This window comes from Anomaloglossus baeobatrachus, chromosome 6 (assembly GCF_048569485.1).
Source record: "Anomaloglossus baeobatrachus isolate aAnoBae1 chromosome 6, aAnoBae1.hap1, whole genome shotgun sequence".
In the NCBI taxonomy this organism is placed as follows: Eukaryota; Metazoa; Chordata; class Amphibia; order Anura; family Aromobatidae; genus Anomaloglossus; species Anomaloglossus baeobatrachus.
Window position 1 is genome coordinate 548,884,843 of NC_134358.1, and position 14,066 is coordinate 548,898,908.

At 48.1% G+C, this 14,066-nt stretch overlaps 1 protein-coding gene across 1 annotated transcript in view; it reads left to right on the plus strand.

The window, feature by feature from the left end:
- VPS50 (VPS50 subunit of EARP/GARPII complex) overlaps positions 1-14,066 on the plus strand; it is a 203,904-nt gene that overhangs the window by 56,733 nt on the left and 133,105 nt on the right. The window contains exons 7-9 of the mRNA XM_075315659.1: positions 99-216; positions 295-330; positions 2,582-2,664. Coding sequence (XP_075171774.1) covers positions 99-216; positions 295-330; positions 2,582-2,664 — 237 coding nt within the window. The remainder of the gene's footprint in view (positions 1-98; positions 217-294; positions 331-2,581; positions 2,665-14,066) is intronic.

A 14,066-nucleotide genomic window follows, 5' to 3' on the forward strand; every position in this document is an offset into this window, starting at 1 on the left:
GTCATTTCTTTTTTTTTGGGTCCACGCTGACTGATTCTCCAGGCAATGGCTTCTAAACTAGTTCCTCATCAATAGAACTTCTTTTTTTTCCTCCTCAGATCCCTAAATACTGCCAAAGAAGGCTTCACGGAGGCCAGCCTGGGGCTACTGGCCAACCAGAGGAAGCGGCAGCTATTGATCGGTCTCCTGAAGTCTCTGAGGACTATAAAAACACTGGTAAAGGCGACTCTGCCGTTTTTTATTATTTCCGCATTTATCGGCGGCTAATTAATCATCGCTTTCCACTTTTTCCAGCAAAGAACGGACGTCCGTCTCAGCGAAATGCTGGAGGTAGGTGTATTTTAACTTTATCCCGGATCTCATTTGCAACTCAATGGATGAGATTAATTAGTTCTGTCTGATGGCGCCGCGTCGACGAAATACAAATCACCATCCTGAGCGCTGACAGCAGCCGTAGAGGACACAAAGGTGCTCTCCCCGTGCAAGCAATTATTTACTGACACTGCAGATTGATGGCTGCTGCTTGTTTCTGTGTAACTTGCGTTCCGGAGTATATACTCACCTGATTTTAAGACGCACGTGTCACGAGGCGGGGACGAGCGCGTCACCTAAATTAAATCAGTCGTCTTTATATTCCAATTGTAGATATATGTTTTTTTTTTATTATTCAATTTTCTGTACATGATTATGGAGGCGGCCGTCATGTATAACCTTCTGTTAACGCATTCGGAGATGTGATTGTACAGCAGCCACAGGGTGGGAGACGTGGTGTGTGGGAGAGGGGGGTGGGTGCGCTCTGTGGGAGATGGGGTGGGTGCGATCTGTAGGAGATGGGGGTGGGTGCGCTCTGTGGGAGAGGGGGGTGGGTGCGATCTGTGGGAGAGGGGGGTGGGTGCGATCTGTGGGAGAGGGGGGTGGGTGCGATCTGTAGGAGATGGGGGTGGGTGCGCTCTGTGTGAGAGGGGGGTGGGTGCGATCTGTGGGAGAGGGGGGTGGGTGCGATCTGTGGGAGAGGGTGGTGGGTGCGATCTGTGGGAGAGGGTGGTGAGTGCGATCTGTGGGAGAGGGTGGTGAGTGCGATCTGTGGGAGAGGGTGGTGGGTGCGATCTGTGGGAGAGGGTGGTGGGTGCGATCTGTGGGAGAGGGTGGTGGGTGCGATCTGTGGGAGAGGGGGGTGGGTGCGATCTGTGGGAGAGGGTGGTGGGTGCGATCTGTGGGAGAGGGTGGTGGGTGCGATCTGTGGGAGAGGGTGGTGGGTGCGATCTGTGGGAGAGGGTGGTGGGTGCGATCTGTGGGAGAGGGTGGTGGGTGCGATCTGTGGGAGAGGGTGGTGGGTGCGATCTGTGGGAGAGGGTGGTGGGTGCGATCTGTGGGAGAGGGGGGTGGGTGCGATCTGTGGGAGAGGGGGGTGGGTGCGCTCTGTGGGAGAGGGGGGTGGGTGCGATCTGTGGGAGAGGGCGGTGGGTGCGATCTGTGGGAGAGGGGGATGGGTGGGATCTATGGGAGAGGGGGATGGGTGGGATCTATGGGAGGGGGGGTGGGTACGATCTGTGGTAGAGGATGGTGGGTGCGATCTGTGGGAGAGGGTCTTGGGTGGGATCTGTGGGAGAGGGGGGTGGGTGGGATCTGCGGGAGAGGGCGGCGGGCGCGCCCTGTGGGAGAGGGCTGCGGGAGAGGGGCTGCGGGAGAGGGGCGCGGGCGCGCTCTGCGGAAGAACATTGTGGCTTTCAAAATTTTTGAATCCGTATTTCAAAAGTTATTTTATTGCCAAAAATTCATTCATTTACATAAGAAAACTGCCCTTGTTGCCGGTGTTTTATTGAAAGCCCCCGTTCTGCTCCTCTCCCACGTCGCTGTACAGTTGTGCCGACCATGGAGACAACCTGCCGCTAGAATGTGGTGGCCCTGGCGCAGTGAGGACGCCGCGCGACTATCCTGCTCCATGATTGTGCACAGCAGCGGTGGTGGAGAGGAATGGCGCATCTTTAGTCTTTTATATATTGCGGGTTTTTTCTATGTAACCCTGAAAATCCCCTTTAAGTCCCCTGAAATACGTAAGATATTATTGATGTAATCCCCCGGATGCCCGGCACCAGCCTCTAATATTAGGGCAGCCGTACACGGCGCCTGTATTAATCACTTGATGCCGCACCTGGAAGTTATGGCTTCACATGATGGAACTGGAGATTTATGTCGGATTTTGCAGCTATATATATATATACATTTTTTTTTTTTTGTCTGCCGCTTTGATTAGTTTTTTCCCTCTCTCACGTCTCATCCGGCTTATCCGACCTCTGGAAGGGTCTGAGCAGATCCTTGCAGCGGAGCTGCCATTAAAGGGGTATTCCAGCCCTGAAGATGTCGCCTATTAACTGGATTCAATCCTGGGACCTTGAGGCTTGAATGGCGCATGCGCGACCTGCCACTGCTTTCATCTTCTCGTGCTCGTGGGTTTGCCGATTGGGGACATTGGTGATCAGTTGTGACTTATACAGTGGATTGGTGATCACTGTCTTTTGGCTGGAATACCCCTTTAAACCCACCTAATTTTTAATGCTGGTCCTATGTCATGTGTTCATAGGAAGAAGACTACCCCGGAGCCATCCAGCTGTGCCTGGAGTGTCAGAAGGCAGCGAGCACGTTCAAACACTACAGCTGTATAAGGTGCGTGTTATGGGGGGGCTCCGACTGGCTCCGATAATCTCATTGTACGGTAAGACATCATCGCAATGTGTAGCCTATCTATCCGTCCATCTATGTTTCCTCATGCGGCATATATATATAGAATTAGGTGATCTGTGTTTAGGGACAGTGTTATTATGTGGTTCTACCTCTTGTGTTCCTGCCCCCAAAGACGTCCATATATTGTGTGGCGCCAACGGGTTAAAGGGGTTGTCCGGCTAAAACAAGTAATCGCTTATCTAAGATGGGTGAGAACATATAGAGCAGCAAAAGTGCCACCACCACTGTGTGACAACATTGCGGGCGTGCCATGTGGCAACGTGCCAAGGGTGTGCCCTGTAGCAGAGCGTTGTGGGCGTGCTCTGTGGGGGAGGACCGAAATCATACCATGTAGGAGTGTGTTGCAGGTGTGCTCTGTGGGAAAGGGTCATGGTCGTGTTGTGTGAGCATTGCAGGCATGCACTGTGGAGGAGGACCACAGGAGTGCTCAATGGGGGGGGCTGCAGGTGTGCCGTGTGGGAGGGCATTGCAGGTATTCTCTGTGGGTGAGGGCCATGGGAGTGTCATATGGGAGAGTGTTGCAGATATACTCTGTGAGGGAAGGCTGCGGGTGTGCTCTGTGAGGGGAGGGCTGCTGTCATACCATTTAGGAGTATGTGGTGGGCAAGCTCTTTGGGGTAGGGCCATGGGCATGCTGTGTGGGAGAGCATTGTGAGCATGCTCTATGGGGGAGGGTTGCAGGAGTGCCGTGTGGGAGAGCATTATGGGCATGCTCTGTGGGGGAGGGCCTAAGGAGTGCCTTGTGGGAGAGCATTGTGGGCATGCTCTGTGGGGGGAGGGACATGGGCATGTTGTGTGGGAGAGCATTGTGGGCATGCTCTGTGGGGGAGGGCTGCGGGAATGGCGTGTGGGAGAGCATTGTGGGCATGCTCTGTGGGGGAGGGTTGTGGCAGTGCCATGTGGGAGAGCATTGTGGGCATGCTCTGTGGGGGAGGGCTGCGGGTGTGCCACGTGGGAGAGCATTGTGGGTATGCTCTGTGGGGGAGGGCTGCGGGTGTGCCACGTAGGAGAGCATTGTGGGCATGCTCTGTGGGGGAGGGCTGCGGGTTTGCCATGTGGGAGAGCATTGTGGGCATGCTCTGTAGGGAGAGCTGTGGAAGTGCCCTGTGGGAGAGCATTTTGGGCATGCTCTGTGGGGGGAGGGCTGAGGAAGTGCCGTGTGGGAGAGCATTATGGGCATGCTCTGTGGGGGAGGGCTGCGGGAGTGCCGTGTGGGAGAGCATTGTGGGCATGCTCTGTGGGGGAGGGACATGGGCATGTTGTGTGGGAGAGCATTGTGGGCATGCTCTGTGGGGGAGGGCTGTGGAAGTGCCATTCGGGAGAGCATTGTGGGCATGCTCTGTGGGGGAGAGCTGCCGGTGTGCCATGTGGGAGAGCATTGTGGGCCTGCTCTGTGGGGGAGGGCTGCGGGAATGTCGTGTGGGAGAGCATTGTGGGCATGCTCTGTGGGGGAGGGACATGGGCATGTTGTGTGGGAGAGCATTGTGGGCATGCTCTGTAGGGAGGGCTGCGGGAATGCCGTGTGGGAGAGCATTGTGGGCATGCTCTGTGGGGGAGGGCTGCGGGTGTTCCACGTGGGAGAGCATTGTGGGCATGCTCTGTGGGGGAGGGCTGCGGGTGTGCCATGTGGGAGAGCATTGTGGGCATGCTCTGTGGGGAGCGCTGAGGAAGTGCCCTCTGAGAGAGCATTGTGGGCATTCTCTGTGGGGGAGGGCTTAGGAAGTGCCGTGTGGGAGAGCATTGTGGGGATGCTCTGGTGGGGGAGGGCTGCGGGTTTGCCATGTGGGAGAGAATTGTTGTCATGCTCTGTGGGGGAGGGCTGGGGGCGAGCATTGTGGGCGAGCATTGTGGGCATGCTCTGTGGGGGAGGGCTGTAGAAGTGCCCTGTGGGAGAGCATTGTGGGCATGCTCTGTGGGGGAGGGACATGGGCATGTTGTGTGGGAGAGCATTGTGGGCATGCTCTGTGGGGGAGGGACATGGGCATGTTGTGTGGGAGAGCATTGTGGGCATGCTCTGTGGGGGAGGGACATGGGCATGTTGTGTGGGAGAGCATTGTGGGCATGCTCTTTGGGGGAGGGCCGCAGTCGTGCTTGTAACCAGAGCAGAGGTCAGTGTGCAGGGAGCTGGAAGCTGATGTGTTTTCTGTTTATGCTTTTTATATTCCCCTTTATAGTAATTTGTGACCAGTTGGATGTTTTATGTAGTGATACAAAGAGGCTGCAGAAGGGAAGTGGCTCAACATTTATAATGAAACCTTATTCTAGAGAATATTTATATGCCCAGAATACATGAATTTATGTAAAAATAAAATGCCGCTGAAGTTCATTTTTTTTTTTTTTTTTTATTCTCCGTTTTATCACTGATTTCTAGTTCTGCTCCTCTCCTGCATTGTATTAATGAGATATCCATAGAGCGCTCCTGCTCCTGGGGGCTGGCGTTCATTTATGTCATTACTTGGACCACCTGCGGTGCATTATGATGAGTTTGTCCGGCTCGCTTCACCACACTCCGACCCACCTGAGCTCCATCATCAGGTTTTTAAAAAAAAAATTGCCTGTTTTTTTACAAAATTGGCTTAAAACATCAATAGTTGTAACATTTTTGGGACATTTCTGGCAATTTTACTCCAGAATTCTGGCGAAAATTGCTTTCGTGAATCAAGCCCTAAGGGCTACAGTGGTTTGCGGAATTATTCACCCCCTTGCCATTTTTTATTGTTTTGCTATCACACGACCTTGAATTTCAATTACTTTTTTTTTTTTTAAGGTTTGCATCACATGATGCCACCACCATGTTTCACTGTGGGGATGGTGTTCTTGGAGTAATGAGTTGTGTTTTTCTGGTTCAAGACATAACCTTTTACTTCGTTGACCAAAAAGTTCAACTTTGATTTCATCTTGCCACAGCACCTTCCTCCATACATTTGGGGAGTCTCCCACATGGCTTTTGGCAAAATCAAAACGAGCCTTCCCATTTTTGGCTGTAAGTAAAGGCTTTTTTTTGGCCACTCTTGCATTAAGGCCGGATCTATGGAGTGTACGGCTAATTGTGATTGTATGGACAGATCCTCCAGTCTCTGGGAACTTTGAAGCTCCTTCAGGGTTACCTTTGGTCTCTGTGCTGCCTCTCTGATTAATGTCCTCCTTGCCCGGGCTGAGAGTTTTGGTAGACAACCCTCTCTTGGCAGGTTTGTTGTGATACCATGTTCTTTCCATTTGATGATAATGACGGTGCTCCGTGGGATCATCAGAGATAGGGATATTTTTTTATAAACGTCTCTCCACTTTGTCTCTGACTTGTTTGGAGGTCTCCTTGGTTTTCAGGATGTTGTTTGGAGGTCTCCTTGCTCTTCATGATGTTTATTGGAGATCTCTTTTGTTTTCATGGTGTTGTTTGGAGATCTCCTTAATCTTCATGGTGTTGTTTGGCGATCTCCTTGCTCTTCATGATGTTTATTGGAGATCTCTTTAGTTTTCATGGTGTTGTTTGGAGATCTACTTGGCTTCATGGTGTTGTCTGAAGATCTCCTTGGTCTTCATGGTGTTGTTTGGAGATCTCCTTGCTCTTCATGATGTTTATTGGAGATCTCTTTAGTTTTCATGGTGTTGTTTGGAGATCTACTTGGCTTCATGGTGTTGTCTGAAGATCTCCTTGGTCTTCATGGTGTTGTTTGGCGATCTCCTTGCTCTTCATGATGTTTATTGGAGATCTCTTTAGTTTTCATGGTGTTGTTTGGAGATCTTCTTGGTCTTCATGGTGTTGTTTGGAGATCTACTTGGTCTTCATGGTGTTGTTTGGAGATCTTCTTGGTCTTCTTAGTGTTGTTTGGAGATTTCCTTGGTATTCTTGGTGTTGCATGGACGTCTGCTTGGTCTTCATGGTGTTGTCTGGAGATTTCCTTGGTCTTCACGGTGTTTTTTGGAGATTTACTTGGCTTCATGGTGTTGTCTGAAGATCTCCTTGGTCTTCATGGTGTTTGGAGGTCTCCTTGGTCTCCATGGTGTTTGGTTAGTGGCCTTTCCGAAAAGGTGTGTATATACTGACAGACCCCAAGACACTTAGATTACACACAAGGGGACCTCCTTTCACTAAGCATGAGACTTAGGGTACTTTCACACTTGCGTTGAACGGTATCCGTTGCATTGCGTTGTGTAACGGATGCAACGGATGTGTTGCATATAGTGACACAACGGATGCAACGGATGCTGCAAAACAACGCAATTCGTTTTGATTTTTTTTTTTTTTTTTTTCCCGGTTTTACCAGCGGCAGACTATAGTGAACGATCAGCTGATCGTTCCCTGCAGCCGGCCGCCGGGTGATCAGCTGATCGCTCCCTGCAGCCGCCCGCCGGGTGATCAGCTGATCGCTCCCGCCCGCCGGGTGATCAGCTGATCGCTCCCGGCTGCCGGGTGATCAGCTGATCGCTCCCTGCAGCCGGCTGCCGGGTGATCAGCTGATCGCTCCCGGCCGCCGGGTGATCAGCTGATCGCTCCCTGCAGCCGGCCGCCGGGTGATCAGCTGATCGCTGTCACTTGCCGGCGCCCGGGCATGCCGGCGGGCGGGCGCTCAGCTGAGCGCTGTGACTTGCCGGCGGCCGGGCATGCTGGTGGCCGGTCATTCAGCTGAGCGCTGTCGCTTGCCGACGGCCGGGCGCTCAGCTGAACGTTCGGCCACCGCGAGCCAAAATAAAGTTTGATTTAAAAAAAAAAAAAAAAAAGAGCATGCGCAGTGAAATCCAGAGGATTCCGCTGCTCAAAATAACGTTACATGCTGCGTTCCTCCCGCTGGGCGGAAGCAACGGAGCGTCGCCCAGCGGAAGCAACGCAGCTCCTTTTGGTACAATCCGTCAACCATACAAGTCTATGGGAAACAGCGGAATCCGTTAACGGATTCCGCTGTTTCCCAAAAGGGCGGATTGTAACGGAAGGAAAATAACGCAAGTGTGAAAGTACCCTAATGAAGGTAATTGCTTGCACCAGAAATTTTTTAGGTTGCTTGATAGCAACAGGGGTGAATACATACGCACATGGCAATTTTTATTTATTTTATCCCTTAAATTTAATTTTTGGCTATATTTTTCTCGCTTCACTTCCCAACCTAGACTATATTCTGCTGATGCATCACACACAAATCGGATTACAAAAATACTTAAACACAGGTTACAATGTAACAAAATAGGTAAAACACCCAGGGAGGTGAATACTTTTGCAATGCACTGTATTCCCTGCAGGGTCATGTGCTCAGGTTATCCAGTAGTTTGGGCTCCCACACTCCCTTTAATTGTAACTTATTACTGGGAATTTATGTACTGAGCGCTATAGGCACCGAGCAGCGCTGCAGCCTAACGATCAATACGGCGTTATTACTGCCCGCCCCTGTACACTGCGCTCATATGTATAGTCATGTTCTATGTAATTGTATTGATTTTCAGGCGATCCACGCGGTCAGGTTATAATTTGTGGCACTGAAACATGTGGCGGTAAATTAAATCCAATCATGGAAACCTATTTAAGAGGCCTCTTGTGGCTCCGCTTACATCGCCCTGGATTTCCCGATCATCTTTATGGTTTATGCTTTCAGTAGTAAATATAGACACTATTGTTTTATGTGCTGGGAATGCAGAATAGTAGAAGGGTGCACAGGGCAGCATAAGACCTACCGAGAGTCTATGCGATGTCTGATGGATGAAGTATTATACTCCAGAGCTGCACTCACTATTCTGCTGGTGCAGTCACTGTGTACACACATTACATTACTGATCCTGTACTAATCCTGAGTTACATCCTGTATTATACTCCAGAGCTGCACTCACTATTCTGCTGGTGCAGTCACTGTGTACATACATTATATTACTGATCCTGTACTGATCCTGAGTTACATCCTGTATTATACCCCAGAGCTGCACTCACTATTCTGCTGGTGCAGTCACTGTGTACACACATTACATTACTGATCCTGTACTGATCCTTAGTTACCTCCTGTGTTATACTCCAGAGCTGCACTCACTATTCTGCTGGTGCAGTCACTGTGTACATACATTACATTACTGATCCTGTACTGATCCTGAGTTACCTCCTGTATTATACTCCAGAGCTGCACTCACTATTCTGCTGGTGCAGTCACTGTGTACATACATTACATTCCTGATCCTGTACTAATCCTGAGTTACCTCCTGTATTATACTCCAGAGCTGCACTCACTATTCTGCTGGTGCAGTCACTGTGTACATACATTACATTACTGATCCTGTACTGATCCTGAGTTACCTCCTGTATTATACTCCAGAGCTGCACTCACTATTCTGCTGGTGCAGTCACTGTGTACATACATTACATTCCTGATCCTGTACTAATCCTGAGTTACCTCCTGTATTATACTCCAGAGCTGCACTCACTATTCTGCTGGTGCAGTCACTGTGTACATACATTATATTACTGATCCTGTACTGATCCTGAGTTACCTCCTGTATTATTATACGCCAGAGCTGCACTCACTATTCTGCTGGTGCAGTCATTGTGTACATACATTACATTACTGATCCTGAGTTACATCCTGTATTATACTCCAGAGCTGCACTCACTATTCTGCTGGTGCAGTCACTGTGTACATACATTACATTACTGATCCTCAGTTACCTCCTGTATTATACTCCAGAGCTGCACTCACTATTCTGTTGGTCAGAAATCAGTGTATTGTGGAGTTAACCTTCTCTGGAAAAAGAACGCAACAGCATTATTGAAGTGGCTATTTGTATAAAACTGAAAAAGACCCTAACTAATTTCAAATCAGAAAACACATAGTAAATGAAAGTAACGTCCTGAGTTCCTCCCCTTGTTATGCAGATTACCTTTACAATCCTGTGTATATTGCCGCCCCCATGTATTAGGTGGAGTGTCGGTGCGCGCTGTGCTCCAGGTATATGTCTACATCCCCTAATCACCGTCTCACTATTTCTGTCACTTGACTTTTCTCTGATTTCCGTCCATCTTCTAATTACAGTTCCGCTTTTTTTTTTTTTTTTTCCTCTCGTTTTTACTTCTTGGCGTATTGTGCGTCTGGCCGGCCGCCATCTATTATCTATTGTGTTTTGCCAAATTTTTTTATTGACTTTTTTTTATTGGCACGTAAAACTTTTTTTTTTTATTATTATTATGTGGTATAATTTGTGTTCTCTTTAATCTTGGGATTAGTAGGATTACAGCTATATAAAATTTGCTTATTTTTTTTTTTACTGCTTTTTTTTTTTGCAAAACGGGGGAAAACATCTCTGTTGTCTAATTTTTTTCTTTATCAGATTGACTTTTTATTGGCACGTAAAACTTTTTTTTTTTCAGGAGGTGGTATTTTTATTTATTATTATTTTTTATTTTTGAAATATGTATTTTTAATTTTTACAATGTTTACTATGTGGTATAAGTTATGTGTCCTCTTAAATCTTGGAATTAGTAGGATTACAGTTATATAAAATGTGCGAATTTTTTTACTGCTTTTTTTCTCAGATCAGGAGAAAAAAAATGTTTTTCTGTTGTCTAATATTTTTTTTTTTTTTTTTTTTTTACCAAATTGACTTTTTATTGGCACATTTTTATAGGAGGTGGTATTTTTATTTTTTATTATTATTATGTTAAAGATTTTTCTATTTTTAATTTTTACAATGTTTACTTTGTGGTATCATTTATGTGTAATCTTTAATCTTGGGATTAGCAAGATTACGATAATATCCAAATTTGTGTATTTTTTTTCTGAATCTTTTGCAAAATGGGGGGGGGGGGGGAAATGTTTTTGTGTTGTCTAATATTTTATTTTCTTTTTTACCAGATAGACTTTTTATTGGCATGTAAAACTTTTTTTTTTTTAGGTGATATTTTTCTATATTTTTTATATATTTTTTTCCAATTGTTTTTATATTTTGTAATTTTTACAATCTTTACTATATTCTATAATTTGTGTTATGTTTAATCTTGGGATTAGCAGGATTATGGTAATATCCAAATTTGTGTATTTTTTACTGTTGTTTTTTTGCAAAATGGGGCAAAAAAATGTTTTGAGCCTTTTTTCCCGTTGGCAGAGTTGTGTGACGGCTTGTGTTTTTGGCAGAATGAGCAGCAGTTTTTAATTGCCACTTTTTGTTTATATAAGGTTTTTTTTTTGTTTTTGTTTTTCAGAGGCGTGTTACGAAAAAATCTGCAGTTATGACATTATTGTGTAATTTATTTTCTTGCTGTGATTATTTAAAGGGGTGGTTTGATCTTGGGCTGTTGCATGCCGCTCTGCTGGCTGCCGGCGCGAGGTGATTGTGCTCCTCTTCGGAGCAGCTGCATCATAGTGACACTGACGCAAACTGTGCGCTGATCCATTCTGCTGGCGGAGACTGATTTGCCTCTGCTGCATTGGAGGATTGCAGGGGGACTAAAGTTGGTCAGATTCACATTTGGAGTGGCGCTTACAATCTATTTTGGAAACCCTCTGTACACCGGCCACCTCTTATAGACTGCAGAAGCGGTTGGTCACTTAAGCAACAAGCTGTATAAGAGTAAAAATCCTTCTAATCTTGATGACGAAGAGATAATTCCAAAGTTGCCTATTTCTTTTTACAAGCACTTTGCAATGTTACAGTCACAGTTCTGATTTGCGGTGCATCTTTGGAGCTGTGATGTTCTGTTATGCTCTCCTGCGGAGCCGGTTTTTGCCTTTATGTCCGCACAGAGCATTTTGCCTTGATGCTCTGCAGTCTTGCACTCCTGTGGACGGGTGGCTTACCTGAATCGGGTCTTGTTATCTGATCTCGAACCTTGATTGTTATTGACTCTGCTCTACCTGCCCCTCTGGACTTTGTCATTGCCTTCTGGCTTTTGACCTCGGCCCTCCTCCTGACCTCCCACCTGCTTCTTGCATCCCATATTATAATTTTTCTTTAATTTCTTCATGCTTCAGTTATTTTGCTTCTTTTATTGCTTTCTCACTAACTGACAAGGCTAGGTGCTAGTAGGTGAGGGAGGAGCCAACTGCTGTGCAGGAGCCAACTGCTGTGCAGGAGCCAACTGCTGTGCAGGAGCCAACTGCTGTGCAGGAGCCAACTGCTGTGCAGGAGCCAACTGCTGTGCAGGAGCCAACTGCTGTGCAGGAGCCAACTGCTTGGGGAGAAGTAACTGTTGTGGGGGAGCCAACTACTGGGGTGGAGCCAACTACTGGGGAGGAGCCAACTGTTTGGGGGGGAGCCAACTGTTTGGGGGGAGCCAACTGTTTGGGGGGAGCCAACTGTTTGGGGGGAGCCAACTGTTTGGGGGGAGCCAACTGTTTGGGGGGGAGCCAACTGTTTGGGGGGAGCCAACTGTTTGGGGGGAGCCAACTGTTTGGGGGGAGCCAACTGTTTGGGGGGAGCCAACTGTTTGGGGGGAGCCAACTGTTTGGGGGGGAGCCAACTGTTTGGGGGGAGCCAACTGTTTGGGGGGAGCCAACTGTTTGGGGGGAGCCAACTGTTTGGGGGGAGCCAACTGTTTGGGGGGAGCCAACTGTTTGGGGGGAGCCAACTGTTTGGGGGGAGCCAACTGTTGGGGGGCAGCCAACTGTTGGGGAGGATCCAACTGCTGGGGAGGATCCAACTGTTAGGGGAGAGTCAACTACTTGGGGGGGAGGCAACTGTTGGGGAGGATCCAACTGTTGGGGAGGATCCAACTGCTGGGGAGGATCCAACTGTTAGGGGAGAGTCAACTACTTGGGGATGAGCCAACTGCTTGGGGGGGAGGCAACTGTTGGGGTGGGAGCCAATTGTTGGGGAGGATCCAACTGTTGGGGAGGATCCAACTGTTGGGGAGGATCCAACTGTTGGGGGGGGAAGCCAACTGTTGGGGGGGAGCCAACTGTTGGGGGGGGGGCAACTGTTGGGGGGGGGGATCCAACTGCTGGGGAGGATCCAACTGCTAGTGGAGGAGCCAACTGCTAGTGGAGGAGCCAACTGCTTGGGGAGGAGCCAACTGCTTGGGGAGGAGCCAACTGCTTGGGGAGGAGCCAACTGCTTGGGGGGGAGCCAACTGTTAGGGGGAGCCAACTGCCGAGATGGAGCCTACTGCCGTGGTGGAGCCTACTTCTGGGGGGGAGCCTACTGCTGGGGTGGAGCCAACTATGTTTGTTAAGATGTATTATTAGTGTCAGCCACCAGGTGGCAGCAAACTAACCCATGGTTCCTGTGTCCCCCAATGACGAGATTTTAGAGTGAGTACTCAGGTATCCAGAACTCGAACATGGACTTTTAAAAATAATAAGTTCATGCCTGAGTTCAGGTGCTGTTCAGCAGACAGCTGGGGGCTCCATAGGAATCAATGGGCGTTGTGGAACATTACTCCTTTTGATTACATTAGAACTTCCAGGATTTCTTTTTAATTAATACATTGCTGAATGAGGGAGTATGGAGGAGTCTTTACTTAAATAACCAATTTTTTTTTTTTTCTGTTTCTGGGCTTTTTAACTTTTTGCTTGACGAGATAAGAAATTACCCCGATTGCCACTGCACTAGGGCAATCGGGAATCTGGATTGGCACATGTAATGTGATGTGCCACTTCTGGGGTGCCTGCGGGCTGCCTTTTTTAGGCTTGGAAAGGGCCAATCACCATGTACCTTCCCAGCCTGATGTTACAAGCCCCCAGCTGTCTGCTTTACCTTTGCTGGTTATCAAAAATAGGAGAGACCCCATTATTTTTTTTTTTATTATTATTATTATTATTATTATTATTTATCCACATTTGTTTGTAGGGAAATTGTCCTGCTCTTACCCTCATTTGTTTCCTTTTGCAGCACGCTAGCCCTTATGCCGGAGTTCAACTTGTGTATAACTCGTGCGAGTCTAACATCGGTATCACCAGGTACGGCTGCACACTCTCCGACAGGAGCAGATTGGCTGCATGTATTTCCATGCAGCTGAGGCGCTTGTGTCAATAGTGTGTGGCCATGCCAAGTGATACCAATGTGAGACTCGCACGAGTCACACATAAGTGGAACTCCGGTCTTACTATGACCATTTTACAGCACCAAAGTTTGGGTTCCCATTGACTTATTTGGGGTTCAGCGTCTGTTGTCAAGTCCATGGCCTGAACCAATCTGATCAAAAGTCCTGGCGAACCTGAACTTCCAGGTGGGATTTATTCACATTCTTCCACAACATCTCATCAGAAGATGTTTCTTGTGGGGCACCTTGGTAATGTGACACTTTTTTATAGGCCATCCGTATGTTTTGCAACAATAAGGTTGTGAAGGTCTTGAGACAGCTCACTGGTTTTACCTATCATGAGATGTTTCTTGAGTAGCACCTTGGTAATGAGACACAT